Source organism: Vanellus vanellus (genome assembly GCF_965231255.1).
Source record: "Vanellus vanellus genome assembly, chromosome: 6".
NCBI classification, from domain to species: Eukaryota; Metazoa; Chordata; class Aves; order Charadriiformes; family Charadriidae; genus Vanellus; species Vanellus vanellus.
Genome location: NC_138911.1, coordinates 54,049,665 through 54,076,645, shown reverse-complemented (window position 1 = coordinate 54,076,645; position 26,981 = coordinate 54,049,665). Strand labels below are relative to the sequence as shown.

Sequence of the window (26,981 nt, the reverse complement as noted above, 5' to 3'; positions counted from 1 at the left end):
TTGTACGATATGGAATACGGCTTTGGTTAGTTGAGATAATCTGCCTGCTTGTGTCCCTTCCCAACATATTGTGCACCTCCCGATCTATTCACTAGGGAGCAGAGTGGGGAACAGAGAAAGCCTTCATGCTATGCAAACACCATTCAGAAAAAGCTAGAACATTAATGTGTTATCAGTACTGTTTTGGTCAAAAACCTAAAACACAGCAGTGTATGAGCTGCTATGAAGAAAATTAACTCTATCCTAGCCAGGCCCAGTACATCATGTAAGATTACAACTCCGTGCCAACCTCTTGGTAAGTCCTAAAAACGTGAAAAGATCCTCAAAACCTATAGGTTTGATCCTAAAGAATGTATAGGCTGACATGCCTCTAACATTCATGGGGGTTTTGCATGGATAGGATCTCTGGGCCCCATCAAACAAAGCGTCTGTGTACTGATTCCAATGGGATTTCTCTATAATGAAGTTTTTCATGACATCACAGGATCATAGGCTAACTCAGGTGGGAAGAGACCTCAGGAGGTTTCTAGTCCAAATTCCTGCACAAAGCAACATCAACTCTGAGGTCAGACCAGGTTGCTCAGGGTTTTATCCAGCTGGGTGTTAGAAAATCTCCAAGGATGGGAATTGCGCAGCTCTCAGACCCTCAGGTTCTTTTCCCCAGAGCTGATCCCCAGTTAGTCGGTCCTCAGCCTGTACCTTGCGCAAGCCGTTCCGCTTGGCCAGGGGCATGACTCTGCATTGGTCCTTGTTGAACTTCTGAAGTTCCTGTTGCCCATTCCTTAAGCCTTAGAAGGTGACAGCCCTGCCTGCAAGTACATCACCTGGTCCTCTCAATTTGTCATTACCTGCAAACTTTATGGGAGTGCATTCCATCACCTCTTCTAGGTCACTGATAAAGGTGTTTAACAGGATAGACCTCAGGACAGACCCCTGTGGTACTCCACTGCACTAGGCAAAGTATAACCCATTAACCATTAACCTCAGAATATCTTTAATATTTTTATCAATGATCTGGACGAAGGGATCGAGTGCATGCTAGGAAGTTTGCAGACAATACCAAGATGGGTGGGAGCGTTGATCTGCTTGAGGGTAGAAAAGGTCTACAGAGGGATCTGGACAAACTGGATTGATGGGCCCAGGCCAATGGTATGAAATTCAACAAGGCCAAGTGCCGAGTCCTGCACTTGGTTCACAACAACCCCATGCAGCACTACAGGCTTGGGGAAGAATAGCTGGAATGCTGCCTGGCGGAAAAGGACCTGGAGGTGTTGGTTGACAGCCAGCTGAATATAAGCCAGCAGTGTGCCCAGGTAGCCAAGAACGCCAAAAGCATCCTGGCTTGTATCTGAAATAGTGTGGTGAGCAGCAGTAGGAAAGTGATTGTACCTCTTACTGCAAGACAGGTCCTGAGGTGCTGGAGCGTGTCCAGAGAAGAGCAACAAATCTGGTGAAGGGTCTAGAGAACAAGTCTTCTGAAGAGCAGCTGGGGGAACTGGGGCTTTTTAGCCTGGAGAAGATGAGGCTGAGGAGAGACCTTATCGCTCTCTACAACTACCAGAAAGAAGGTTGTGGCGAGGTGAGGGTCAGTCTCTTCTCTCAGGTATCAAGAGATAGGACAAGAGGAAATGGCCTCAAGTTGCGCCAGGGGATGTTTAGATTGGATCTTAGGAAAACTTTCTTCACAGGCTGCCCAGGGACGTGGTTGAGTCACCATGCCTGGAGCTATTTAAAAGATGTGTAGACATGGTGCTTAGGGATATGGTTTAGTGGTGGAGTTGGCAGTGTTAGGTTAACAGTTGGACTGATGATCTAAAAGGTCTTTTCCAACCTAAACAATTCTATGATTCTATGACTCTATGAATCTGATGGCATAACCATTTTTTTATCCATCTAATTGTGCAGCCAGCGACACTGTAATGTCCTCCCTTGTATACACTGCATAGGAAATGTTGGCAGAAGAACCTGTCCAGGCCTGGCACATACACAATCTGCAGCCGTTTGTCTCTGTGTCCAAAGTTTTGCTGTGAGCTGTTGTGGTGGTGCAAGGCTGTATGGCCCTGCCCTGCACTGCAAGTGGACAAATGAAGCCCAGGAGAGCAGCCCGGCTGCATTTCCCTGAAGCTGCCCCACAACACTGGGCAAGAAGGGGCTTCTGGGGCTATTGGGCCTTGCCCTGGAGTCCAGTTCTTGGAGTTAGGAGGAGGCAGAGGAGGGAAATAATGTTTTCCAAGCAAGCTCCCATGTGGGCTCTTTGCAGGCTATCCTCACCTGTCCCCAGAGCCTCTTGATCAGGAGATGGCCACCTGCCAGCTCCTCACATCCTGACCCACTTTTCCTGAGAACTCAGCAAGGCAGAGTTTCACAGACAAGAGGAAATCCCTAAACAGCATGCAGCCCAGAGAATGGAAAGTTTTGGGATGTTGGTTGTTGTTTTTTTTTCTTGGGGGGGGGGGGGGGGGGGAGGGGGGGGGGGGAGCTGAGTTTGTTGTTTTGTGTTATTTTTTCCCAACTTCACCATTAATGTATTTGACAGATCGCTGTCCCTTATAGTGCAGGATCCCAGAGGAAACCAGAGCTGGGAGGGCTCTTCCTGCCTGGGGGAGGCTTCCCAGAAGCGTGAGGGATTTACCAATCACCACCTTTCACTCCCTGTCCCTTGCCGTGTCCCACCAAAGGCCATGTGCAGCGGCAAGCTGCAGACGGGCTTGCTGGTGGCCGGCTACTTTGTCTACCTGCTTGTGGGTGCTGCTGTGTTCCAGGTGCTGGAGAGGACTGCTGAGAAGCAGGAGAAAATGGCAGCTGCCCAGATGAAGGAGGCTTTTCTGCAGAACTTCACCCACCTCACGGTGGCAGAGATGGAGCAGTTTATGAAGGTAAGTGCCAGACCTGCAGAAGCCCTTTCTTCCTCCTTTTTCCCCATCAGATGTTGTTTCTTACTCAGCCTTGCTACACAGATAACTTCCACTGCATTCCTACTGATGTGGTCATTTGGATGATTTTAGCAAACCCCTAGCCTATTCTCCAGTCTGAGCACATGGGTCACACTGCTGGCAAATACAGCTCGTGTACAGAACTTTGTTCTTGTGACAGAACTTTGTGTGTTAGCTATTAACATCCCCCATCCCGTGATGTCCCAAATCTTCAGGGTTTTGCCTCCTGTTGATTCGGCTTTCGGTGGGGCTGTGTTCATCTACAATGGGTGGCATGGCAGGAACAATGAGTCTATCTGAAATGAATGGGTGTGGTTGCCGCTTACAACAGTGTCACAGCACAAAGGAACAATACAGCAAGGTCTGAAATAATCTGTTGGGTGAAAAAAAAAAGAAGCCCAAATCACTACAAGGTGGGTGGCATAGTCAGGGTTTACTTTTCAAAGATGCTGCAGAAGTGAAACAGGTAGCCTGGCCAAGGGAAAGGGGTATCTGGTCACAGCACAGGAAGATGAGAATGAATACATTTGTCTCTTCATTTTTTGGTATTTCCTAGCTCTATCTGCTACAATGCAGAGGAAAATGGGGAGTGCAAATAGCCTTGCTGTAAGCATTTCCGAATGGGAAACAAATGGAGCTCTTAATGGGCCAGTTTGCAGGATAAGGAAAGGAGGGGAAATCCCATATTTCTAATGACACAACCAGCGATCCAGCCCCCAGTTCACATATGCATGCACCCCCTTCACCTTGGATTGGATTATTTTTTTTTTGCGAGTAAGGGAGGACAAAAATAGGGGAACTTTTCAAGACAATTAAATCTTCATGCAAGGGCTGTGGAATTATTTCTGGTAGCCTTGATTTTCTGGGATACCAGCAAAAAAGATAGTGAGGGAGGAAGCCCCGGGGTGGGGGAAGACTTTTCTGGTGCAGTTTATTCCAGCTTGTCTTGCTCAGCCCTGGATTTTATCTAGGCTGTTTCTGTAGAAGCCAGCCTGCCTTCCAGATTTCCCATCCAATGTTCTCTGTTTGCTGAAGAGACGGACAGCTGGACACTGTTTGGGTTTTTTAACTATTATTATCTTAACTTTAAAAAAATTAACAGCCCTTGGAATTAAAACCAAGAAAGAAGGGAAGAGTCTGAAAATGCATAACATGATAGATGATAGGGCTGGAGGCGTTTGGGAGAAACATCTAGTCAAACCCCCTGTGGCAGGGCAGTCTCAACTCAAACCAGACCGTCTCTGGTAGATGTTCATCTAAACTCATCTCAAAGGTCACATTGTAAATATGTGCATGTGTGTTCACGCGTGCAGTTTGGAGAAGAGTATATATACATGTCAGGCTGAATTCTGATTGTGGTTGCACCAAGAGTAATGCTTTGCAAATCAATGGACTTTCTCTGAATTTAAATCTGTGACACTAATCAGAATCCAGCCTTAAAATGAAATTCCCTGTTTATGTCATGTGTACCCTGCTGTAACCACTGCTGCCCTCCTGGGAGGGATCAGAGTCACTGCCTCAGTACGCTTGCATACAGGTGGGTGCTTAGATCCTGGATCCATTACCATCTCAAGGGCAAACTCAAAACCAGCAACCACCCACTTCATCACTTAAGCCAACGGGCTATCTTTGTCTGCCACGTCCTGTCATATATAGGATCATTTTTTCAAAGTACTTAGACTAAAAGAATTGAGGTCCTTCATCATGCTAAAGGAAACAAATTCTCCTGACATCCACTAGACTAGTCAGTATAAACAGGGCAAAAGACTAACACTTAAAACCACCGGCTGACTGCTACCCAGCCTTGGAGGTAAAGGTACGAATAGTGTCAGAGTATTGCTGAGGACAAGTGAATAGTATTCACAGGAAAGGAGCAGTAGTTCTCTAAATCTGTAGTAGCCTTGCAGCAAGCACTTGAGAAAAGCAGCCATGTTGATACCAAGCTTTGCTTTCTCTCCCAGAACCTGACTGAAGCCATTCAGAATGGAGTATACCCTGTTGGAAATGAATCACAGATTGAAGATAGCAACTGGGATTTCAGTAACTCCTTCTTCTTTGCAGGCACGGTTGTCTCTACAATAGGTGGGTCTAATGCTTTCCAAGTATGTGTGTTTCTGTGTGTGCGATGCTTATTATGTCTGTTATTAGAACCTGAATGGATAATACTTTCAAGTACAAAAACTCCAGTCCTTCATTGTCATGGATGGTAAGCAGCAACAGACTTGGTCCTGAGGCCTCACCACCACACAGCTCTGTGCATTATTTTAGCTTGTGAAATACCAGTGGCCTTTCACATTATTTCCCACTTGTTTCATCTTCTTCAGCCATCTGTTAAAATGTTCCCTCTGCTGCCAGTTGTGGGTGGGAGATAAACTTCACTTTTTTGGTCTTTATTCTAGCGTCAAATAGAGAGTGCTGTAAAGCATAAAGGAGTGTTAGGAAAGAACTGAACTCTGCTGGGGCACAGACACTGTCTCAATAACCTGTGTTAAGCTGTTAGTGCACATATTGAATTAGTAATATGCCAGGGAGAAAAAATGGAAGGGGGCAAGGTAAATGCTGAGACTTTTACACTCCTGCTTCAAGCTGTTCTGACCTTTTCAGGAGCTGTCTGTCACTACCTGCCTCTCCCTTTCAAAGATGCATCCCAAAAAGTGCAAGCCTGCCAAATTTAAGCATAAAATCCACACTGTTAGCTCCTGCTTCACACTCTTGTGTAGTGAAAGTCAAATCTATTTTTTTGCAGAGTGAAGCTGAGGCCTCACTCCCACTACACCCTCAGCACAGCTGCTCCACTTGTCTGTGAGTGTGACATGTCACAAGGGCCCCAGTGGTGTCCCAGCATCATGTCAGGTGTGTAGGTGTTGCACGAACCCATGTGGAGACCTCCTGCTGCAGAAGAAAGGCTTCTGACCCATCACATCAATGACAAGTGTTCCATGGTTACAACATTTGCATATCAATAAAGCTTCCCAAGTTAGTCAGCACCCTGCTACTAGCCCATCCATTCCTTGCCACCTCCTGTATTATTGTACTTTTTCATTACAGCACTTCTCTGCCAAACAAATCAATCGCTTCCCATCAAATCTGCTTCCCTAGTGAGGCAGATAGGCTGTCCCAGGAAAAGTGCAACTTTGCCTGTTTCTCTGCACCTTTGCCACAGAGGTCTGTTGTGAAGGTACATCAGGTACTTCCACTCATCTTCATCAGGTTTTGTGATGAAAATGGAATATTTCTGCAACAGAGAGCACAAGACAGTTCAAGCATTTGGGGGCCTAGTAGCCAATAAATCACTCAGTTGTTTACTTTGTCTTTTCCCCCAAAGAAAACATTGCATTTTCCAAGTAATGGATGCCTTGATATGAACCATGCTTGGGAAAGTGCCTTTTCTCAGGGTCACTGATAGAGTAAGGACATACACAAAATACAGGACTCTTGCACTTAGGGATGTACCTCATGGGGTCTAAGAGGAACAAAGTCTCCAGTCCATTAAAGGACATGTTTGGTGTTCTGCAGCCGTTGTTCCACTACTTAGATAAATCCTCTTTTAGTAGGACTTTAAGACAAATATCTCTCTGGCATAAATAAATCAGCCACCAGTAAGGTCTGAACTAATTAGCATCGTCTATTCTACTGCATACTGTACTGCCTCCAGTACTGGAGACAGTATCTGGACATACCAACTTACTGGCATTTAGCCAGGGAGGTCACTAACACACAGGCAGATCAACAAGAAGCTAGAGATTACTATATGTGATTCTGACATGGCAAACAGCCTGGGACTCCAGCCTTGATGTCTTCCAGGTCCCCAGACTTCTGGTTTCTGTCTTTCCATGTATTTGTCACAGGACAGAGGATGTTTTCCATAACTGCTTTTAGATTGTGCTTTCATTCCCAGTAAGGCTGGGTTGGGAGCACACAGTGTTCTATGCATCCCTCAAAACATGCAGGGTGAATCACTTAATCTGCTTACTGCCTTTTTCAGAGAAAAAAAGAGTGCATGTGGACTGAGAAGTGCTAGCCACATATTTGGGGGTCAAAGGCAAGCCAGGTTGGTGTAGGTGTGAATGTGACTGTGGACTGCTCCAGTTCTCTGGAATATCTCCTCTGAACCATCTTTTTTCCATAGGCTATGGCACACTACGTCCTAAAACTGCTGGGGGCCAGATCTTCTGTGTCTTTTTTGCTCTGTTTGGGATCCCTCTGAATATTGTTTTTCTGCACCGTGTCGGTAAGATGCTCTCACTGCTGTGTAAAAAGCTGGGGAAATTCCTGCACGAGAAAGGAATGAGAAAGGTACTTGGTTTTACTTACTCAGGCACATTTATATGCTCATTTGTAGCTTTTTTCTCAAGATATATGCTGGCATTATGCTCTCTTATATTTGTTCTAATGCTGTGTTAGGAGAGGGAAAGAGACATTCTTCACTTGCAGAGCTAAACAGACAAGGCAACCATAGAGGAGATATTCAGAGAAAGGGATGCATTTTGTCTACCACTCTAAATGGCAGACATCCAGTCCCCTTCAGCAATCAATGGAGAGAGTGGGTGCATCATCCCACTTCTCTAGACACTTATCTCAGGAGTTAACACTCTAGGGATGTACCCGTCTCCCTTTATAGCCAGTAAAGAGAGATCATTAAGCATCTCATCTTGAGGCAGCAAAAAGCAGGTAAGCTGTAAAAAGTAGATGAGCTGTAGGGGTTTCAATGGCTATTGACTCAATGACTAGTGTGTCACCCCTCCTTGTTCATTATGCAGTCCTTTAATCCCTCTCCTCCCTTGACTGACAGAAAGGAAATTCAGGCTGAAGTTGTCCATTTGAGCCCAGTTGCTGAAAGATAAGGAGGCACCTATAAAGGGCTAGAGACAGGATGTGTCTTACCTGGTAATGCCCCAAGTTATTTACTGCTCCTCCCATTCTCTCACCACTACTGTGGAAATCAGAATAGCTTTTCTGTGTCTCCTACTGTAATTCTTTTGCAGGACAAAGTATGAATGCTACAGACAACCCTGTTCAAATTGCTAAATTTCTCCCTATGCCTGCCAAACTCATATAGAGCATAAGGCTTGATCAGATATAGACTCAAGAACATGCATAATGCATGAAGGCATGAAAAATTATCCAACAGTTACCATTAATTTCCAGACAATCTGGACTTATAAAATTCTATACATAAACTATATGTGCATCTGGCTAATAAATCTTAGTTTATAATGAATCTTTTTCTCCAGTCAAGGCTTCTTCATGACTGCTGGGAAGTAGGATGGTTCAAGAGTCACTGTCCAGGCATTTCTTCATCAGATCATTTGGTAAAGGTCTTCTTGTAGTGAGGTATCCACTGGAGCCAAGCTATGGCACCAATGCAATGAGAAATAAAGTCAACAATCAAGACTCTTGAAGATAGTGCTGTCAGAAATGGTGTAAATATTTTCTTAACAAGTCTATTTTCCCTGGCAAATTTGAATGTTTCGTAGGTGCCATGCCTGAATACCTAAAAATTAAAAGTGGTCTGGTGAAAAGTGGAAGTAGTCTGACTCCAGTAAAAGACATTGCATAGGAATTCCTCCTGTACTCATGGTCACTGGAGGTTGATACAATCAGATAAAAGACTACATCTGGACATGCAACACCCATAATACATAGCTTCCCCCTGCTTCAGAGCAAGGCTAGGGCAATTTCAGAGGAAGAGCACTTAATACAAATCCTTCAGTTCCCATGGTCCGAGTAGGTATTCCTAGATAGCCACTCATTTTGAATTACCATCATTATGTATGGCCTGTTCGTGTGTCAAATCATGATTATAATTGAATTTGTTTCTTTTTCAGAAGAAGATCAAATTTCTGACCCTTTTGTTCTTCCTGGCAACAGGGATCCTAGTTTTTCTGTGCTTGCCATCAGTTTTCTTCCAGATAACAGAGGGCTGGTCCTACAGTGAAGGAATTTACTTTGCATTTATCACCCTCAGCACCATTGGCTTTGGAGACTATGTAGTAGGTAAGGTTGGTTTCAGAGAGGAGACGTGGCAAAGTGCCAGGTTTATGACTGTAATTGCCATGGGTTGACTGCACAGGCCACCAATGTACTGTAGAGAAATCTTCTGTCTGAGTCTTTGACTAGTCTTTGCCTTGTACAGTTCTGGGGGAAATATTCATTTATCTGGGATTGCATGTGCTGACAGAAGCACAATAATGTCTAAATGTAATGAAATGTGGTGCTTTGGGGTGCAAAGAAGCCAAGTATTTTGGGGAGGGAAGGGGAAATGTAGGGCAAGAATTCAAGGAGCCTAGGAATTTGCATATACCAAAAGGGAACAGTTTGCAAGTCACACAATATAAGGCATGTATGCCTGCTTTAGCCATCTAAGACTTAAGTTTCAAAGTGTGGAGTAAAGAAATAAGTGGTCGTGTTTCAGAAGACATGATTTTACACAACAGACCAAGAGATGGAAATCCCAGTCATGGTAAAGGGGGAAATCTACTCACTCTATGAGAAGTGGAGCTTAAACGTATATATCACTGTGAAAGTGGCCTTCTTTAGTTTCCTATGCATCGCTCGAGGCTCTTTGTCTTCACAAGCCAAAGCTTAGGATTTTCTCTGAAGACAAACTGTTGAAGCTCCACTCCAGCATGCTGGAGTGCGTCTTGAAACACTCCCCGGGATCTGCTGACCAAAATACACTCTCCATGGAAAAAGCTTCCAGACGAACTCCAAAATGATTACCATGAGCCAAATCAATATCCACAGAAGAAGCAATCAAACACCTGGACTCCATGGAGTATCAAAGATTTCTCCACAACAACCTGCCCTGCCAGCATCTTGCCAGCCTGAACTTTGGTGGGGATATGAGAAGGAAGCTCTGAAGCTGACAGTTGAGCAGCAGTGCTGTCCCTACAGAGAATCTGGAAGCCTCACATCCCTTTCTGATGGACAGACATCCACCACGCAACAAACCCTAGGCTCTCAAGCCCTGCAAAGATGCAAGAGGGGCCTTGGAGACTGGCTGGCAGGCTTACCGTGTGTTTGAAAGATTTCTTGCATCAGACTGAGGTCTTTGGCAGAGGGAGCCAACAAGGTTTTCCAGAAACTGTCTGATGTTCCCTGCTGACCTTAATTTCTCTGAGTCTGCTAAAGAGGCTGGGAGGTGCTTTGAGTATCCAGTTGGTATCTTGCTTGTTTGCATGTGTTTAGTGATCTTGTTGCCTGGCTGACGGTTAATTCATGCGATGGCAATGACTTGATTAGGCCACATTTCTCCAAGTGATCCCAGCCAGCTTACTGCTCCATCTTGTTGCAAAGCACAGGAAACCGGTGTCCCCTGAAATTCCCCTTTTCACATAATCCAGAGAAAGATTCTTTGTCTCCAACAGTAGTTAAGCCATATTGCCATGAACATGACAAAGAACTTGGGCATCAGCAAGGAATCTGTATAACACAACAGTGGCCTCTTTTCTCACTGTTTTTTCTAAGGGCCAAGCTTTGTCACTGCAGTGGAGGACAATAGGGCACAGGCGTTTCTTTCCCAACCATCTGCAGAACTGATAACCCCAGCCTGTGTGATACTGCACACCTCAAACTTCAGTGATGTGGAATATAGAAAGGTGGAAAGTTGCTGGTGCCATGCAAAAGAAAAAGTGGACATCAAACCGGTGCATTGTCTTCCTTTGTGCAAATTACAAGTGTGTTTTAAAATAACGACAGCAAGTCACAGCCTGAAAACCCCTACCTCCACTACCAGCACTTTCCTCCTCTGCAGCCATGTTATCTTACAAATACAGTTAAAAAAAAAACAATTAGATAGGCCTCCTAGCTCTGTGATTTCGTCTTTATTAGGATGACTTAACTGGAGCTGAAATATTTTTCCCTGCAGTACTTATCTCAATTTGCCTTAAACAACAGTGATAAAAGGATGAAGAGTTTAATTCCTCACGCCTTCACAACGAAACAAGGAGAATCAATGTCTGCTCTGAGTAGTATGCATTTAGAATTGATTACAGATGACAAATGGATTTGCACTGGCCAGGTGGAACAGAACAGGTTTGAGTTTATTTGCATTTTAGTAATTCAGAACTGGTTTGTAGCTGTTACACTTCAAGCATGAAATAAAGCCTGTTTTGGATAGGGAGACATCCTAGGAAGGGGACAGCCTGGATTTAACTGTTTGTAATACATGTACACATAGGTGATACTGCTAGGGTGAAACCCCCCTTTGGCTGTAAACCGAATTTATGCCATGCTGAAGTCCAGTTTTGAGTTAATATTACAGAGCTATTACTGGTTGCTTTGCTAATGCCACGTCATGAACTTCAGAAAAGAGCACAAAAGGAGATGCTTTGTAGCAAGGCTGGCATCCCCTCTGCCTACTCAACCCCAGTAGAAGAAAAAGAAACAGCTGTTGGATATCTGTCCATGAAGACAAACCAGCCAACTCCTGCCTCATTTCCAGAGCTCTTGCATGATGAAGTACAGAAATCCTGCACATTGATCTGTGCAATACCAAGCACTGCAGGACTTGGAAAGAGTTTCCAGCATTCTGGCTCCTTCTGGGCAGCTTCCTAATGGGAAATGATCCACCAGGTTTGCGGTGATCTCCCTGTCCATGCACATCGCTGTGTTATCTACCATGTGAAGTCACCCTTGACAGTGACTTATAGCACTCACTAAGTAATATCACCAAGTTTTCCTGCCAATGCCAGAGCTGTATCCTGATGATAACTTCCTGTGGGACTAAGTGCAGTAGGAGCAAATACTCTCTGTATGTTGCTGGTGGGTTGCTGATGTCTGAAGAAAGAAAAGAAATGACCCATGCAGAAAAGCGGGTGTGCGATACTGGCTGATGCTAAGAGGTTTGGACTGCATGAAATAAGCTTTGGTCCACTGGCTTCCAACACAGGAAGTTGTGTTCTTGGCATGTATCAGTGAGTTCTCATTACTCACCTAGTTTTTTAATGGAGAAAGTTCCTGAAGCCATTCGAAAGTAAAGTAGGAAATGCAACTATTCTCTTTTAATGATCAAGGCTACCTATAATTTAAAGCAAATATTTATATAGGTTATTATCACACTTTATAGAAATACACAGAATTACAATAACCTAGGTAGGAATAATTGTGTGGTTATAGTGGCCCACTGTGTTCTGCTTTTTGTGCTCTGGGAGTTTGGGAATATTTTCAAGATAATACAATACAATTTTACACTACTTCCCACATCATTGCATTTACCTGTAGATGCAGAGGTTGAATTGGGATCGGTATCCTATAAGGGAAAAAAATTATCCTGCTCTGCTGCTAATTCACCTCAATCCCAGTATATCTTTTTGAGAGGCCAGCATGTTTGTGCCGGCATGTATCTGTTTATTGCAACAGCAAGAGACCTGCCCAGCTTTAACCTAATGCTGGGGAGATGAGAGACTCCACAATAATAAAAAAGTCACCTCAAAGTACACAACACAAAATACATTGATGCACCCATTACACTGGCCCCCTTTAAAAAGGCAAAGCAATTTTAACTTGTTATTTTTCTTCTTTCTCTCCCCTTATCTGCAGGTAAACAGCCTGGCAGGAATTACTTTTCCTACTACCGAACGCTGGTGGCCATTTGGATTCTTTTCGGTCTTGCCTGGATTGCTCTCCTATTTAATTTATTGACAACATTACTAGAAGATACTGAGAAAATAATTGTCAAGGATCTCTATCAAATTGCAAAGGTGGGTAAGGACAATGAAGCAAGCCAACAAAGAAGATGCTGGCCTGCTCAGTTTATTCCAGAAGAAGAATTGCAACCACCACATGCTGGAAGGGATGCACAGAAAATGGAGTCACTAACAGCAGATTCTGAACACATTAAAAATGAAAAAAATGTTTTTTCTTATAGTAAAACAATTGCCATAACTTGTGAGGATTGAATTCTTCATTGGAGAGTCACTAGCGAATTCTTCTAAAGAAATTCCCATGGAAATAAAATTTCTCCTACTTTTTTTTCTGAGATACAACCTTTCAGAACTCAAGACTTACAGTTACATAAAGTCCAAATATTAATGGTAAGAAATTTGCTCCTCAATTTGTGCTAACAACCTGAGAAGTGCACTTGTTTTACTTCTACAAAAATGCAGAGGAGGGGCATGGTAGAACTTGCTGGTTCTATTGGGATTTTGCTGCTTGTGAGAAATCATGTCTCTGCCAGGAATGGACATGCACAAGCTTTTCTGAGGCATTGTGTAGCACCTTTGGAAGAAGAAATAAGGATATATAACTTAATAGATGCCTGATTTGAGCCATCAGATTGGATAAACTATTATAATCTGAAAGACATGTTTCACAGACAAAACCTAGGCTCAGAGACACTGGAAGCATCTAATGGACAGGATTTGAAAAAGCTTAGTGTGTTAGAAATAAGTAATTCTACCTCTTCCTGTTTTATACTAAGATAAATAAAGGCAATTTCACCTTTTATCCCTGTGGCTTTGAAAAACCTTTCTGGTGCTGTTTATAAAGGGCATATAAACCCATGTCTTTAATTCAAATTTTATAATTTTATTCTATAAGCATTTTATAGGAACAGAGACTGGTTTGAATGGAGGAGCCCTCACTGCATCGGAACCTTGCTGCTAGGTTTGTATTCCGTAGGAGCTATAAAGTAATTTAAAATTATTCTATTGTGCTATGCTAAGGTAGCTTTCCAAACGTGAGTGTCGTCTAAACAGTGTAGCCTTACCTTCAACCGAGTTAAAAAAAGATGTCAAATCTGAGCATGGTGTTTCAGATGTACTACCTGGCATACAGGCCATCCCTGCGTGAAGACCCTGGCCTTTAAAGGCTCGATCTACATGTCAGGTGCCTCGTGTGTGTCAAGAGTGCATGAAAACCCTACCCTGAAGCGCTGGCAAAGCAGCTGTGATACACAGTCATAGAGGTGAAAAGTCCCATGCATGTATATGATCACACTAAAAGTCAGTCTCATCTAATAGTCTGTCTCTGACCATGCCTACTAGCGTATACCTCCAAATAGCCTAAGAATGAGTGAGCTCTGCCATTGCCCCCACTGGGGTGCAATCCCTCTTCCAGTAGATGGTGGCTCAAAGACTGCCCAGACAAGAGGTGGGGTCTCTGTACTTCAAAGTCCATGAACTTGCCCAAATGCTGAACTCACATCACCACCCACAGGACCCACCCACGCCAGTCCGTAGGTTCAGTACATGAGGTGCCTCCTTTTGATGGTGCTGAACGTGTCACTTGATAGGTTTTCATGATATCCTCAAATTCCTGTTTTGTCAGACAGTGAATAATTGTGCTCGGCTCACCCTCCGGGTATTAGTTACAGCAAGACCAGCCCTTGCCAGAGCTATTCCTGTATGAAAGGGAGAATAAATTACAGCTATAAAGCAATTTTAGGCCATAAAGATGCAATCAGCCTTGAAGTTGAATTCGTAACTATTTCAGTCAAACAAGACCACACTTCTTGCCAAAACAGCTCTGCTAGTTCAAGACCTGGCATGTAGACCTGACCAAATATGTACTTTCTTTCCCTCCCCAAATTATTTTCCAGTGTTGTCCTTAAGGCTGACTTCTCACCTAATATGTCTCACTCTCAGTAAAAGTTTGTGAGGCAGCAGGAACAAGAACTGACAGAAATCAGGGCAAGGTGGCAGGGGCATCATTGGATGCAGTGATCCTTGTGCAAGCCATGATTCTATTGCTATCACAAGGTGACACACTAACCAGGCAGAGAAAGCAGCTGGATGCTCCTGGGCAGGAATCTCTTCACCTCTCTGTGTTCCCCTCTCACCAAACATTGACTCACAGGCATCATTTTTTCTCTTCTGTCTTTTCTGAGCCCGTCCTACAACGAGCATTAACGTCATCCCCAACAACAACGTCAGGGCTGGTTTAGGGAGAGGTGGTCCTGCCTTGGGATGCAGTTGCCATTCTGCACTGCGGTGGCCATTCTGCACAGCCTTTCACAGTTCCTTCCAAGTCAGTTCCTGGTGTTTGATGCTTCGCAGCCCCAGGGTGGCAGGAAGGGCCTCTGGGCCAGGACAACACATGTCTATTTGTTGTCTTTATTGCTGGGGAGAAAGAGCCTCCAAGGAACATCTTGAAGTCAACACACCCTTGAAGGGGTTTCTTCAACTTGTTCCCACTGTCACACTTGCTCCCTGTCATGACAAATAACACAGCCCAGCCCTGATACAAGCTGATGACGTCCCATTGCAACACAGAGCAATTGAGGATGCTTGTTTAGACATTGCAGGAAGGGCAAGAGAGATGACCCGTGGACTCTGACCATAAACAGCAAGCACAGAGCCAGGCAGTGGCTTTTTGAGCAGAATAGGACAAATTCTCCTTCCTTCACACCGGTGGGTGTTTAACAACGAACCATGAAAACCAAACACTTCCCATTTCCAAAAGTCACTCTGCCCTGTGCAGCTATTGTCATAGGGTACAGGCGATCTACCTTTTAAGTAGTTCTTCTGGAGCCACGCTCCCTGGGTAAGGATGTGCCCCTCCAGACAAGGCACAGAGGGACTCAACAACTCACCCAGGGCCAGAGGATACGGGAAACATGAGCCAGGAACAGCCATCATGGAGATGTCCTCCTTCAGGCACCAAGAATTGAGGTGTCTCTTCAGCTGTAGATGCCAGACTGGGAACACAGAATACACATTCACAAGCATAAAAAACCATAAAAACTCTCAGGAGAAATTCATATAACTGCCCTAAGAAAGAAGACTAGACATTTGTGAATCCTGACACCTGCAGGGAGGCCTTTTGAAGAAGGGTCTCAGCTTTGCTTCTCATGCCGTCTCATGGCTGCATGTGCAGCAGACACCTCCCTTTGCACTTCTGCCATGTTTGGGCAGTTTTACTCTACCTCCTACTGTGCCGTTCAGCTGATGTAGCTGGTACAGCCCTGGCCAGTGCAAGTCCCAGGGAAACAGCTTTGTCAATGTGAACCAGAGGAAGCAGTTCATACGAGCTCGCTAAGGGCAGAAACATGCCTCATTCTCAAGAAAGACATGGGGATGGGCACCCTAAACTGGTCCAGCCAGGGACCCTGCCTGGTACCCACACTAAACAGTTTTGTGGAGGTCATAGAATCATAGAATCATAGAATCATAGAATCAGTGAGGTTGGAAGGGACCTTTAAGATCATCAAGTCCAACCATTAACCTACCCTGATAAAAACACCACCACTCCTAAACCATGTCCCTAAGCAGCTCATCTACCCTTTTCTTAAACACCTCCAGGGATGGTGAATCCACCACCTCTCTGGGCAGCTTATTCCAATGTTTAATAACCCTTTCAGTGAAAAAATGCTTCCTAACATCTAATCTAAACCTGCCCTGACATAACTTGAACCCATTTCCTCTTGTCCTATCACTTATTGCCAGGGAGAAGAGGTCAGCTCCCATCTCTCTAAAACCTCCTTTCAGGTAGTTGTAGAGGGTGATAAGGTCTCCCCTCAGCCTCCTCTTCTCCAGGCTAAACAACCCCAGATCCCTCAGTCGTTCCTCATAAGGTTTGTCCTCCAGACCCTTCACCAGCTTTGTAGCCCTTCTCTGGACACGCTCCAACACCTCAATGTCCTTCTTGTAGTGAGGGGCCCAAAACTGAACACAGTACTCGAGGTGAGGCCTCACCAGTGCCGAGTACAGGGGGATGATTACTTCCCTAGTCCGGCTCACCACACTATTCCAGGTCAGCTGGGGATGCGACTGCTTTCTGTCAGCAAACCATCATGTGAAGGATCCTCTCTAGCAGCATACATGGTGCTGACGAGTGGGTTCGTTCCTACCATGTGCCCCATGCACCAGCTTCCCGTGCATAATGTCTGCCGCAGGACCTAGGCACACATTCACACCCTCTGTCCCACAGGGAAAGGGATTGGTCCAGAAAATATCTGAAAAATGGCAGGTTTGGGTGCAGGCTTTGGGGCCAGGGTCATCTGGCCCGCTCTGCAGCAGCCTCGAGGGTAGGCAGTGCCTCATGCGGCAGAAGGGGTGGAGATAGAAGCTGCAAATACGTGGAAGAAAGAACAAGCACCAAAGGGTGTGTGGTCCTCTCTGCTGGGAAAGGCAAGGGAAAAGCCCAGAAAAGCTGCAAGCCAGGGTGGGTGAGGAACTTTTTTGGATGCGATACTGTTCCTCATGCTTGTGCTGAACAATAAAGCTGTCTCCAGAAGGGCTTAGGCACAGCAACAAATCTCTCCAGGGCTGGAGCAACCAGCCTCTTCCAGCATTATCATCCTCTGAGCACCACACAACCGCAGCAGGTCTTGTCCTCGCATCACCCCTGACAGGGGGAGCTGTTGCTTTCTGTGCAGATAGTAGGGGCCCCACAGAGAAAATTAAGTGTATCACCTGAGCTCTCGCATGAGACCTTTGGCAAACATCTGGTCTGGTGCTTTCTCAACCGGGACTAGGTGTCCTGGTATTGCTTACAAATAAATTAGACCCAGCTAGTGGTTCTGTATTTGCTGAGCTTAAGAAAAATAATCTTGAATTGAGAGCAAAATTAGAACAGAGCTTCTCCTCCGCAGCTGGAGACTTAAAATGGTCCCAAAACTTTTAATTCATGAGTGTAAGCCAAGCTCCAGCTCCTTTCCTGCACGTTCCCTTTGCCAAAGGGACAGAAAACAGGAATAAAAGCCGTTCTGAAATCCCTGTTCTGCCAAGCGGCGAGGCGGCAACAATCCTCCGGAGACCAGGCGGTGGGGTTCTCCATCGGCAGATCCGCACAGCCTGGAGCCTTTCCCGGGAGCTGTTCAACAGCCTTCGCTGTGACCCAGCCCCACCGCGCCGCTCAGGGAAATCCAATTTTCACAGAGCAACCTTCTGTGAAGCTGCCAGCTCTCCCACTGCAGCTTGTTTTCGAATGGGAAACATTTCCAAGGCAAGCCAAATACTTTCCCATACATTAAACCAGTTGCTGAAAAACTCCAGCAGTAAGATCATGAAATATATTAGCTTGGATTAAATGGCAGCAGCATGTTCCTGCATTCAGTCTGGGCTGCTCCTCATACATCACCCACGTCTTTGCTGCCAGCTAGCAAACAGTGTGCATTTCTGCACTTGAAACCAAGGAAATGCCATGAGGAATTATCTTTCCCTCAGAAAGAAGCCCCTCAGAAATTCAGCTGCCTCCAGAGAGAATAGGAGAAACTGCACTTTGATCTGTCTTTAATTAGTATATGGGATTGTTTAGGGATCTTTTGAGTTCTCCTTCAATTAATAGCCAGTTCATTTGGAGAGATTCGTTTTTTTTCTGGAAGCAGAGACACTACTCAAAGCAGTGGAACAGCATGGCTAATGTAACATCATATAGCCAGTGGGATAATTTTTTTTAAAGAAATTACTAAACATGGGCCACACACGCTATTTTCCACTCTGTCACACTGGGACATGTGCTTTCTCACCTGACTCGTGTCCAACAGGCGCTGGATCCAGCTCAGAACTGGTTTAACAAACATCACTAATCACTCTCCAAAGGCCTGTTCTCCAACCCTCATGATCTAATCCGAAGAAACAAAAAAAAATCAGAGCCAAGTCCCCTTGTACCATTCCAGCAGGATTCAAAGTGGTCTTGAAAATTTCCTGTGAGGTTTTATACCAGCTCTCACACTGTGAGGAAAGGGGATCCCAGGGATCCCTGGCAGGTGTGGTTGAGGTTGCTGGTTCCATGCTAGTAAAGTCAATATTTAGCTATTCTGGGGCTAAATAGTTGCGGGGAAACAAAAATGCTGCTCTCCAGAGAACGTTGTCCATGCTTTTGCATCCCAGCAGCCAGCCTCACTTCCACCTCAGGATATGAACTCAAACAGCTTCAAATCTCTTAGAAAATTCAGCATTTTCTATCACAAGGGCTTCTGGACTTGATTAGGGTAATTCTCTACCAGAGGTTTGGAAAGGCTCATTTTGCTAAGTTAAAGTAAGGGTAATTATTGAATCCATTTAATTACCAGTTCAACATGATTTAGGAGACGTGTCTCCTGAATAAAGACTTCCAAAATTTCTCTTTCAATTATTCTCACATATATGTTTGGAAACCATAGCTGTATTTTTGCGGTGAGGTGCCGAAGCATGAAATAATACATCCCCAGAAAGACAGATATACTGATAAGCAGAACGATAATAATAACAAGTATGCGTCATTAAAATATGGAGGTACAACTTACAATTTAAGTTAATGGCCTCCTTGAGAGGGATTAGCCAGAAAGATGCTGATATTCTCAAAGAACAAATGTGGCTTGAGGTGAATCCAGCTTCTCAAAGTAAAATATGATTGTACGTCATAGCAAGGCATGAAGAAAATCGTGCATCAAGACCAGAAAAGAACATAAATCAGAAATTTTGCTGAAAATCCCCCAGAATTCACAGTTCCGTTCATTTAAATGACTCATTGAGTGCTCTATAAACAAGGTTAAGGTCTTAAATTTAAAATGCCTTTAGACATTTACTAGAAACCAAGGATGAAACCCAAGCAGAGATCTGTCTATTCTCAACTAAAAAAAAATCCAGGCATTCATCTCAAAATATAATACACACTGGCTCAGAACAGGAAAGATGCAAGAAGCCCAGTATGGGCACCTTCCAATTGTTAGACAACGATTCTCCCTATTGAAGCAGTCTGCCGTTTCACAAAACATGCAGGAGCTATTCAGCACCTCTATTGTGCAAGTCTGTTGCAACAGAGATGATGGGGTCAGGGCACGTATATTGCCCAAAAGGAGATAGAAATCAATTAGAGATTAAATGCGCACCTCTGCAGAACTTTGGCCAGTTTCCCAATTGCCAGTATAAAATTCCAATACATAAATGTTTTTTTAATAATTTTTTTTCCTTTCTTCCTTTCCTTCCTTATTTCTTTCTCCCTTACAGCCCTCAAGTTGGTGATGTGATGAAGAATGGATGCAGCAGAGCTCACTACAATCCCAGAAATGCTTGGGCACCTCCTAGAGAAACATGGCCCAGCAGCAAGACCTACAAAGTGCTTAAAAGTTCAGTGTAATAGCAGCAGGGGTAGTACAATTTGGTGATGCCAAATAGCCAAAAATTGCCAAGAGGAAATCAAAAAGAGTAATTCTCAGCAGTGGTTGTAAAAATCTATTCCTTGCTTGCAATTAGTCTCTGAGCCCGAATACAAGCTGCCCAGGCTCTTTGTTCAAACATGGCTCATTTCTAGGGCTAGGCTTTGGCAATGACTCTTCCCAGTCATCATCCCGCAGCCCTCTGTGGGGGCTCAGTCTGCCCTGGCAAACTGACGAGTGGAAAACATCCTCTTAGGATGCAAATGTTAAGGGAGAAGCACGATTTCTGGTGCATGACAATTTGCATACTGGTATTTGTAGTAATAAACAGTAATAACCTGTACCAAAGTGGGTTGGTCTTTGGTGTAGCGGCCAGAGTGCCTTACAGCTACACTTCTGGGAAGTTAAAAGAATGACTGGAAATTTCCATATAAAAAGCCTTGCTTTGGCACAGTTTTCTCAGTTAATATGGCTCATGGGCAAAAGCAGAGAATGGCAACCTCGTACTAAAAGCCCCAAAGTCCTTACTTACCTCATAGATGCCCAAAAGCAGAGAAGTGAGGTACAGAAACGTTATTACTCCACCCTGAGGGCCATCCGTCATACGTGGTGGCAGCACGGCAAGGAGAGGTGGCGTAGAGAAGGAGGACGGGCAGAGCACTCTTCCCTATGGGATTATGGATTTGTGGGATCAGCAGTGTAAGACAGCCTGCATTGTGGGTGCATCCCCCTTCTTAGCATCAACGATGCTCTAGATGTCCATCAGCTGAGACTGTAAATACGTTTTCCATCATCTGAAAGCCTAATTCAGACTTTAAAACTTGGTCAGATCACGGCTTGTCTTGTGTTCAGACCCGCCTTATTCGAGTTTGGGCTCATGTCTGCTCATCACATCGTGAGCAGTTGTCACTAACAGAGGGAACCAGAACAAACGCGCTAAATGCCACCCAAATCAGCAACAGGATTTCAGCAAATATATCCAGGCAATTAGGCATGCCCCAGGATCAAACCACCCTGGCATAGCACGACGGCCAAAAGGTGCTTCTTAGAAAATGCAAGCTTGAAGGTGAGCAAAACGCCAGGTAGCAATAACTGTGCAGGCACATTGCCCGCCACAGCCGCCAGATGTCAGCACCAACCCAAGCAAGAGACAGGCACAGCCCGACCGGTGCAGAAGAACCCCCCTTGCAGGCCATGCCGCCCAGAAACACTCTCCTGCAGTCCCTGCTCTCTCGCCTGGGACAGACAGACAGACAAACAGGAGGGTTTCCAATTCACCTGGAAAAAGTGCTCGGTTCACAGACAAAACCAAGGGATGTAGTTTGTAGCCATGCACGCAAGCATTTGACATGCACATTATACAGATGTAGACCACATGGTGCTTCTGTGTGTGTAGGTGCTCATCACCTATATATATATATATATAGGTGATAGGCAGATAGATAGATACATCGACAGACAGATCTTGTGGTGTTAAGAATAAAACTTTCTTTGCCAAAAGCTTTACACGAAGGCAAAAGCAAGGCATGTCCTCCAGTACCTTTTCTAACTATATGTATATTCATCTCTTCCAGTACACATTCCTGGGCTTCCTGCAGCTGATGAGCTGAGAAACACAGCAATCAGCCCTGGATAAAGGATCTGAGAACATAAGCATGGGTCGGATCCCCCAGTGGCGTAAGGCAGCATGCCTTCAAATCTATGTATTAGAGTCGATGTTAAATGATCAAGAAATTGGCTGTCTTCTCTATTCCCCTTGGCCTGTTAAGTTCATTTTATGCCACTCTTTTAGCAATGTAAATTTGCCTCTTAGGGAAAAAAAAAAAAAAAGCTTTAAAAAAACCCATCTCTGCTTCTTCTCCCCTTTAACTCTACCTTCTCCTTCCAGCCCACGGGATTTAAATGCATTCAAAATTTATTGGGACAGGAAAAGGCCCCAAATTCGGCTCAAAGCAGGCATTTACATTATCCCTGTCACAGTGTGGAGCTGTGACACAGAATAAAGTCACAAGTACAGCAGCATGGTCCCTGACACCAAGCACTTAGGCAGCAAAGGTATGAGGTCCAAGGGAGACTGCTGATCACCCTTCCACAGGCTGAGGAGGAGTGCTCAGGGTGGCAGAGAGCATCCTCCAGCCTAACCTTGCACCTGCAGATAACTCGGGGAAATTCAGGGGCTGTTTATTTAAACACATACTCCCCCTTAACACCAGATTAAAAAAAAAAAAAAAAAAGAAATTATGAAGGAGATGCCAGATTCCCCAGCTCTTGTAGGGCACAGAGGCGTCGTTTTTACAAAAAAAAACCCTCAAGATCCTCCCGCACCAAAATGTTCATCCTAAGCACAGAGCTGTGCATAGCAAAGTTTGAGCAGGGCCGGGAATGCCTGGAGGGATCATGACACAGAAGATTAATGGATCTTTTCCAGCCATAGGTTGTCAGTTAAATCAAGCACTGCTAATGCAGGATGTTGTCCCGAGACCTCTGTTAACACAATGACAAAGCTTTTTTTTAAGTCCTCTGTGTAAAAGGCATAATCCTCATATGCCAATGGATCATACCCTTGAGATCCCTAGAGAGCAGGGCAAATGTGGAAAGAAAGGGAAAGGAAATCCCTTATTTCGTAATGGTGCAAACAGACATGTCAGGAGAATTACATCAACATGCAGCACATGTGAAATTTAATACTCCTCCTAATGCATTTAGATGAGGCAAAATGCAAAGTCTATACTGCCTCTGGGAATAATTCTGGTAGGAAGCTTTCACCACTAGGAACCAAGGACTTTCTACTCACTCTGGAATTTGAGCTTTTGTTTTCAAAGCCTTCCTGAGAGACTTCAAAATCAAGTTTGTTAAGTGTACGTTACTCTTTGAAGATGCGTCTTCCAGAATGAAACACCGGTGCTCTTCCCAGCAATGCTGGTGTAAATCAAGAGTAGCATGCTTGAAAATCAGTAGACATTCCTGGGGTCGCAGATAACCTGCAAAAGAGGAGAGCCCGATCCTTTGGATTACAGAAAGCCAAGATACGCAAACACACGCAGCCCTTATCCTTTGCCTAGTGTCAGCTGGCATCCCTGCAAGGGTGCACCAGACTTGCATGGATTTGTCTGTGGCCCTCAAAGCCTTATAAATGCAAGCAGTAGTTGCTTTGGAGTCCTTGCAGACAGGAGGAGCCTGAGATCTTCTTGCTGGTTTCCCTCCCCCCACCTTTATCAGACTATAGATATAGGATTCAGCAAACGATACAGCTCAGATGTGGCTTGAATTCAGACAAGTGACTTGAAGTGATGATTTCCCCCCCACCAGGCTGCAGATGATCGATGTATTATGCATGAAAATAGCGCCAGGCACAGATGGGGTGGGAGTAGAAGGTGTGAGCTGATAATGACAGCAGCCAAGCTCTGCTAGAAAAGACTCTACAGCACACTTGCATATCAGGCAGAAAAAGGATGCAACATGCATGAGAGACTAGCCACGGTTTAAAGGGCCAAACAGTTTCATTACTGCCAAACCTGGGGTTTATGCAAGGATTTGAGTGGCGTGGTTGCCAGAGCGAGCAGGGGATTAGCCTTGATGATTTAAGGAAGTGTCTTCCCATCTTGTGTTCCTGAATAACCATGGGGAGATGAGTGAAATACTTACTCTGGGTTTTAAAAGCTGAAGACAGGAAATCTAAAGTGGTGACATGGTACTGCATCAGATATTGCCTCCAGCAGGATCCTGGCTCACACTCAGCACAGTGCTGAGAAATTGGCACCAGGTCCAAAGATGAAACAAACAGGAATTTCTCCATGGACACTTCTAGGGTTTGGGTCCAAGCCCTTGAAGACCAGCACACATGGTCTGATCCTGAAGAAACAGTGGCAGTTTGGATGGGCAACATGTCACTGACTTGGAGCCAGGTGGGTACAGTCTTCAGTGGGACAATGAATCAAGAGAGCTCCAGTACCATCTGCAAAAGGACCTGGCGCTGTAAGAAAGAGCTTAGCAAGTGTGCTATCCATAAAGACCCACGAGGAAGCAGTGATGGCCCAAAGAAGAGCCCATGACTTCCCTGATCAGCCTTGCAGCACACTGGAGATCATTGCAAGACCAGATGCTTAAAATAAGCTGCTTCCCTTCCACAATCAAACCATGAGAAGGGAATACTCTGTTCCTTACACAGCTTCTTTGAAGATGCTCCAGCCTTGGAGTACACATCTGACAGCTGGCAAGACGTCAGATTTTGGCTTTGCCAAATCTGACCACAGCTGATCCCTGATGCAATAAAATGTCGGCCTTGAATCACCAGAGGCTGAGAATGTGCTTGTCTGGAGGATCATCACACAAAGGCAGCAAAGACTTGCTGGCAACTTGCAAGGCATTTGCCAGTTCCAGGCTCTGCAGGAGCCTGACCCTACACAAAAACATTTTTGCATGAGTCCACTCTTTGCTACCCGTCCTGCTCATGGTAAAACAATGTTTGGGGAAGTCAGGCCAGCAAGCATTGCACAGAGGAGATGAATGTTTTAACATCACTTAGGGGCTAGGGCCCTATGAAATGTAGCTGTTCCACTGCTCAGAAGGGAATATGGTCAAATTTCCTCCTAACAGGGCTCAGATGCTCAAATTTGTCCATGGGAATAAGCATTTCTGATAACACTGCCCAACTTAAGCTTGCAAAGAAACCTCCCATAGAGGTTTCTTCACCATCTCCAGGGATAAGGTTTCAACTCACATTATTTCCCATAGCCCAAGGGGTCGCAACCCATTTGTGGATGTGGCGACGCACCTAAAACCAAGAGCAAATGTGTGATAGAAAGGGTGCGTTAGGAGAGCAGAGGAGCCCAGCACTCATGATGGTTCATGATGGGACATGTTGCATCATGCTCTGCTAGCCACCAGTCTGGGTTGTCTCTGCTTTCTTTCCATCTCCCAGCTTGGCAAGCCATCTCCACAGGCTTACTTCACACGCATCCTGAGAAACCTGCAAACAGGTTTCCCTGTCCCTGTGACCCAACACAGTCTCCCTAAACTGTAGGAGGACCTATCGTTAGCTTTATACCCAGCCAAGACTCACCACAGACTAGTAAAAGCCCCTTCATTCCCACTCAAGTTGGCTTTAAGGTCACAGTTTGTGGTGCTAGCACCACTCAGACCTGTGTATCAGTCCAGATCTGGCCCCAGTCTATCCTGCACGGCTGTCCTTATCTCATGCATTTTCCAGGAGCTCAGCAGCAATTTATGGATCACAGCTAACCGATAATACCAGAGCCCTTTCACCATATTGCTTTCACTAAATTACTGCATCCTTTAAAAAAAGAAAACTTCGCAGACTGCAGTACAATGCCAGACAGACTGTCACTACCAAATTATGTTTATTTATTCTCTCTCTGGCTCTTGGCTGGCCCCATTACCAGCATATCTTAATGTCTCTCAGTCATCAGCATATTTGCCTTCGCTCCCTTCCCCCTACCCCGAGGTACATGTCTCCTCTCAAGTACAAAGCGGACTGACACGGCAAGTTTTTGAGCCTATTTAACACCGGCTTTATCTGAGGAGAACTAGACGCAGTGACAGAGCCTCAGAATTAATTACACGAAGGTGAACTCCCATCACAGAGCCTGGCACAGTGTCACCGCAAACATTTTAACAGCCAGTCTCTAGCCCTCGGCTGCCTTTGTGCAGCATAAGGCAATTATTTGTACCTGCTTGGTGAAACGTGTCAGCCCCCTCAGAGGTGCTGCGACACAGCAAACAGGGTTCACCCTTGTGATCCGTGAGCAGGGCAAGGAAAAGGGTGCGTGGTGGATCTCAGCTGTGCGCACCGTCCCTGGTCATGCTGCGCTTAAGCCCTTCAGGGGCTGTGAGTGCAGTTCTTTGCGTGCAATCCATGCAGCGGATACTCTCTTGCAGAGGAGATGCAGCCAGGGTCAGTGATTTAGCCAAAGAATGAAATGGGACTTAAGGCCAAAGAAGCAAAGTTTTAAGTGCCAATCTCAAACTCCAGCCCGTCCTTGCCGAGCCCCACCAGCAGGCAGCAAATGGGAGACTGAACCCCCTCTCCCACCTCCCTTTTGTCAAGTGTCCCCAGCCCTTTCCTCTCCCTTTTCATCTTCCCTGCATCCCAGGGTATCCCTGGTGGAAACTCTTCATCCTTCACACCCCAGCTCCAACTGTTTGCCTTTCCCCTTGTTGCAGCTGACACGTTCCTACTAGTCGTTTGTTGGTTTGGTTTTTTTTTGTACAAAAAAGCATATGTTTGGGGGTTTTCTTTACATAGATGTATTACAAATTTGCACAGAGCTGAGCTGACACTGGGGTTAGCCTGCAAAGTTCATCAGAGATGATCACAGGAGAGCAGAGGGTCAAAATCAGCAAAGCTGCATTTCAGCATGGAGTAAGGAAGGGAAACCGTGTTTATCCCTTCTGCTGCAACGTGCAGTTTTCCTTCATCTTCCTCAACAGCTACCAGCTCCAGGGCAAGGAAAGAGGGATGAAGGGATGAGGGGAGGTTGGGTACAGTGGAGAGCAAAGGGAATTGACTATATAAAGGGGGGGATTGGGGCACAGGCAGGGAACATGGAGGAGACATTGCTGCCTTTCCTGCAGGAAAAGGGCTCTCTGCACATCCCAGACTGTCCCTCTACTGGGACTAGCTGGGGCCGTGAGGTTCTTTTAAGAAATACTAGAGGCAGAACAGATTTACCCAGGGGTTTCAGGGTTTAGTCAGAGTTTCTGGACCTCCTCAAATTGACTGCCAGCTGCGGAGGACCTTGAGGTCACCCGGGGAAGAAGTGCTGAAGAGACCAAGCCACTCCTGGGCAGAAACTCCTGTAGGCTGGTGTGCGGTGGCTTCCCGCAATTGGGGGGACGGGATGAGCTGTTGGCCAGAGGACCCCACGCAAGCCCTGAGAGAGAAAGTTTTCCAGCTGATTGGCAGGAAAACAGGGCCATTCTTGGTGAACTCGGCCGCAGAGCAAAAACAAACTTCCTCATTAGGGAGGAATTTGACGGGCCTCGCTGGGAGCTGGTGCCATGGC

At 45.4% G+C, this 26,981-nt stretch overlaps 1 protein-coding gene across 1 annotated transcript; it reads left to right on the top strand.

Annotated features, from left to right (window-relative positions):
* Positions 1 to 2,681: 2,681 nt before the first annotated feature.
* Positions 2,682 to 13,390, top strand: LOC309673568 (potassium channel, subfamily K, member 16-like; the record flags this gene model as incomplete). The annotated part of the gene is made up of 5 exons (XM_082485369.1): positions 2,682 to 2,876; positions 4,895 to 5,015; positions 7,063 to 7,229; positions 8,762 to 8,930; positions 12,477 to 13,390. 5 exons carry the CDS (start codon positions 2,682 to 2,684, stop codon positions 12,833 to 12,835), a joined length of 1,011 nt encoding a protein of 336 aa, XP_082341495.1. The 3' UTR covers positions 12,836 to 13,390.
* Between the last annotated feature and the right edge of the window lie 13,591 nt (positions 13,391 to 26,981).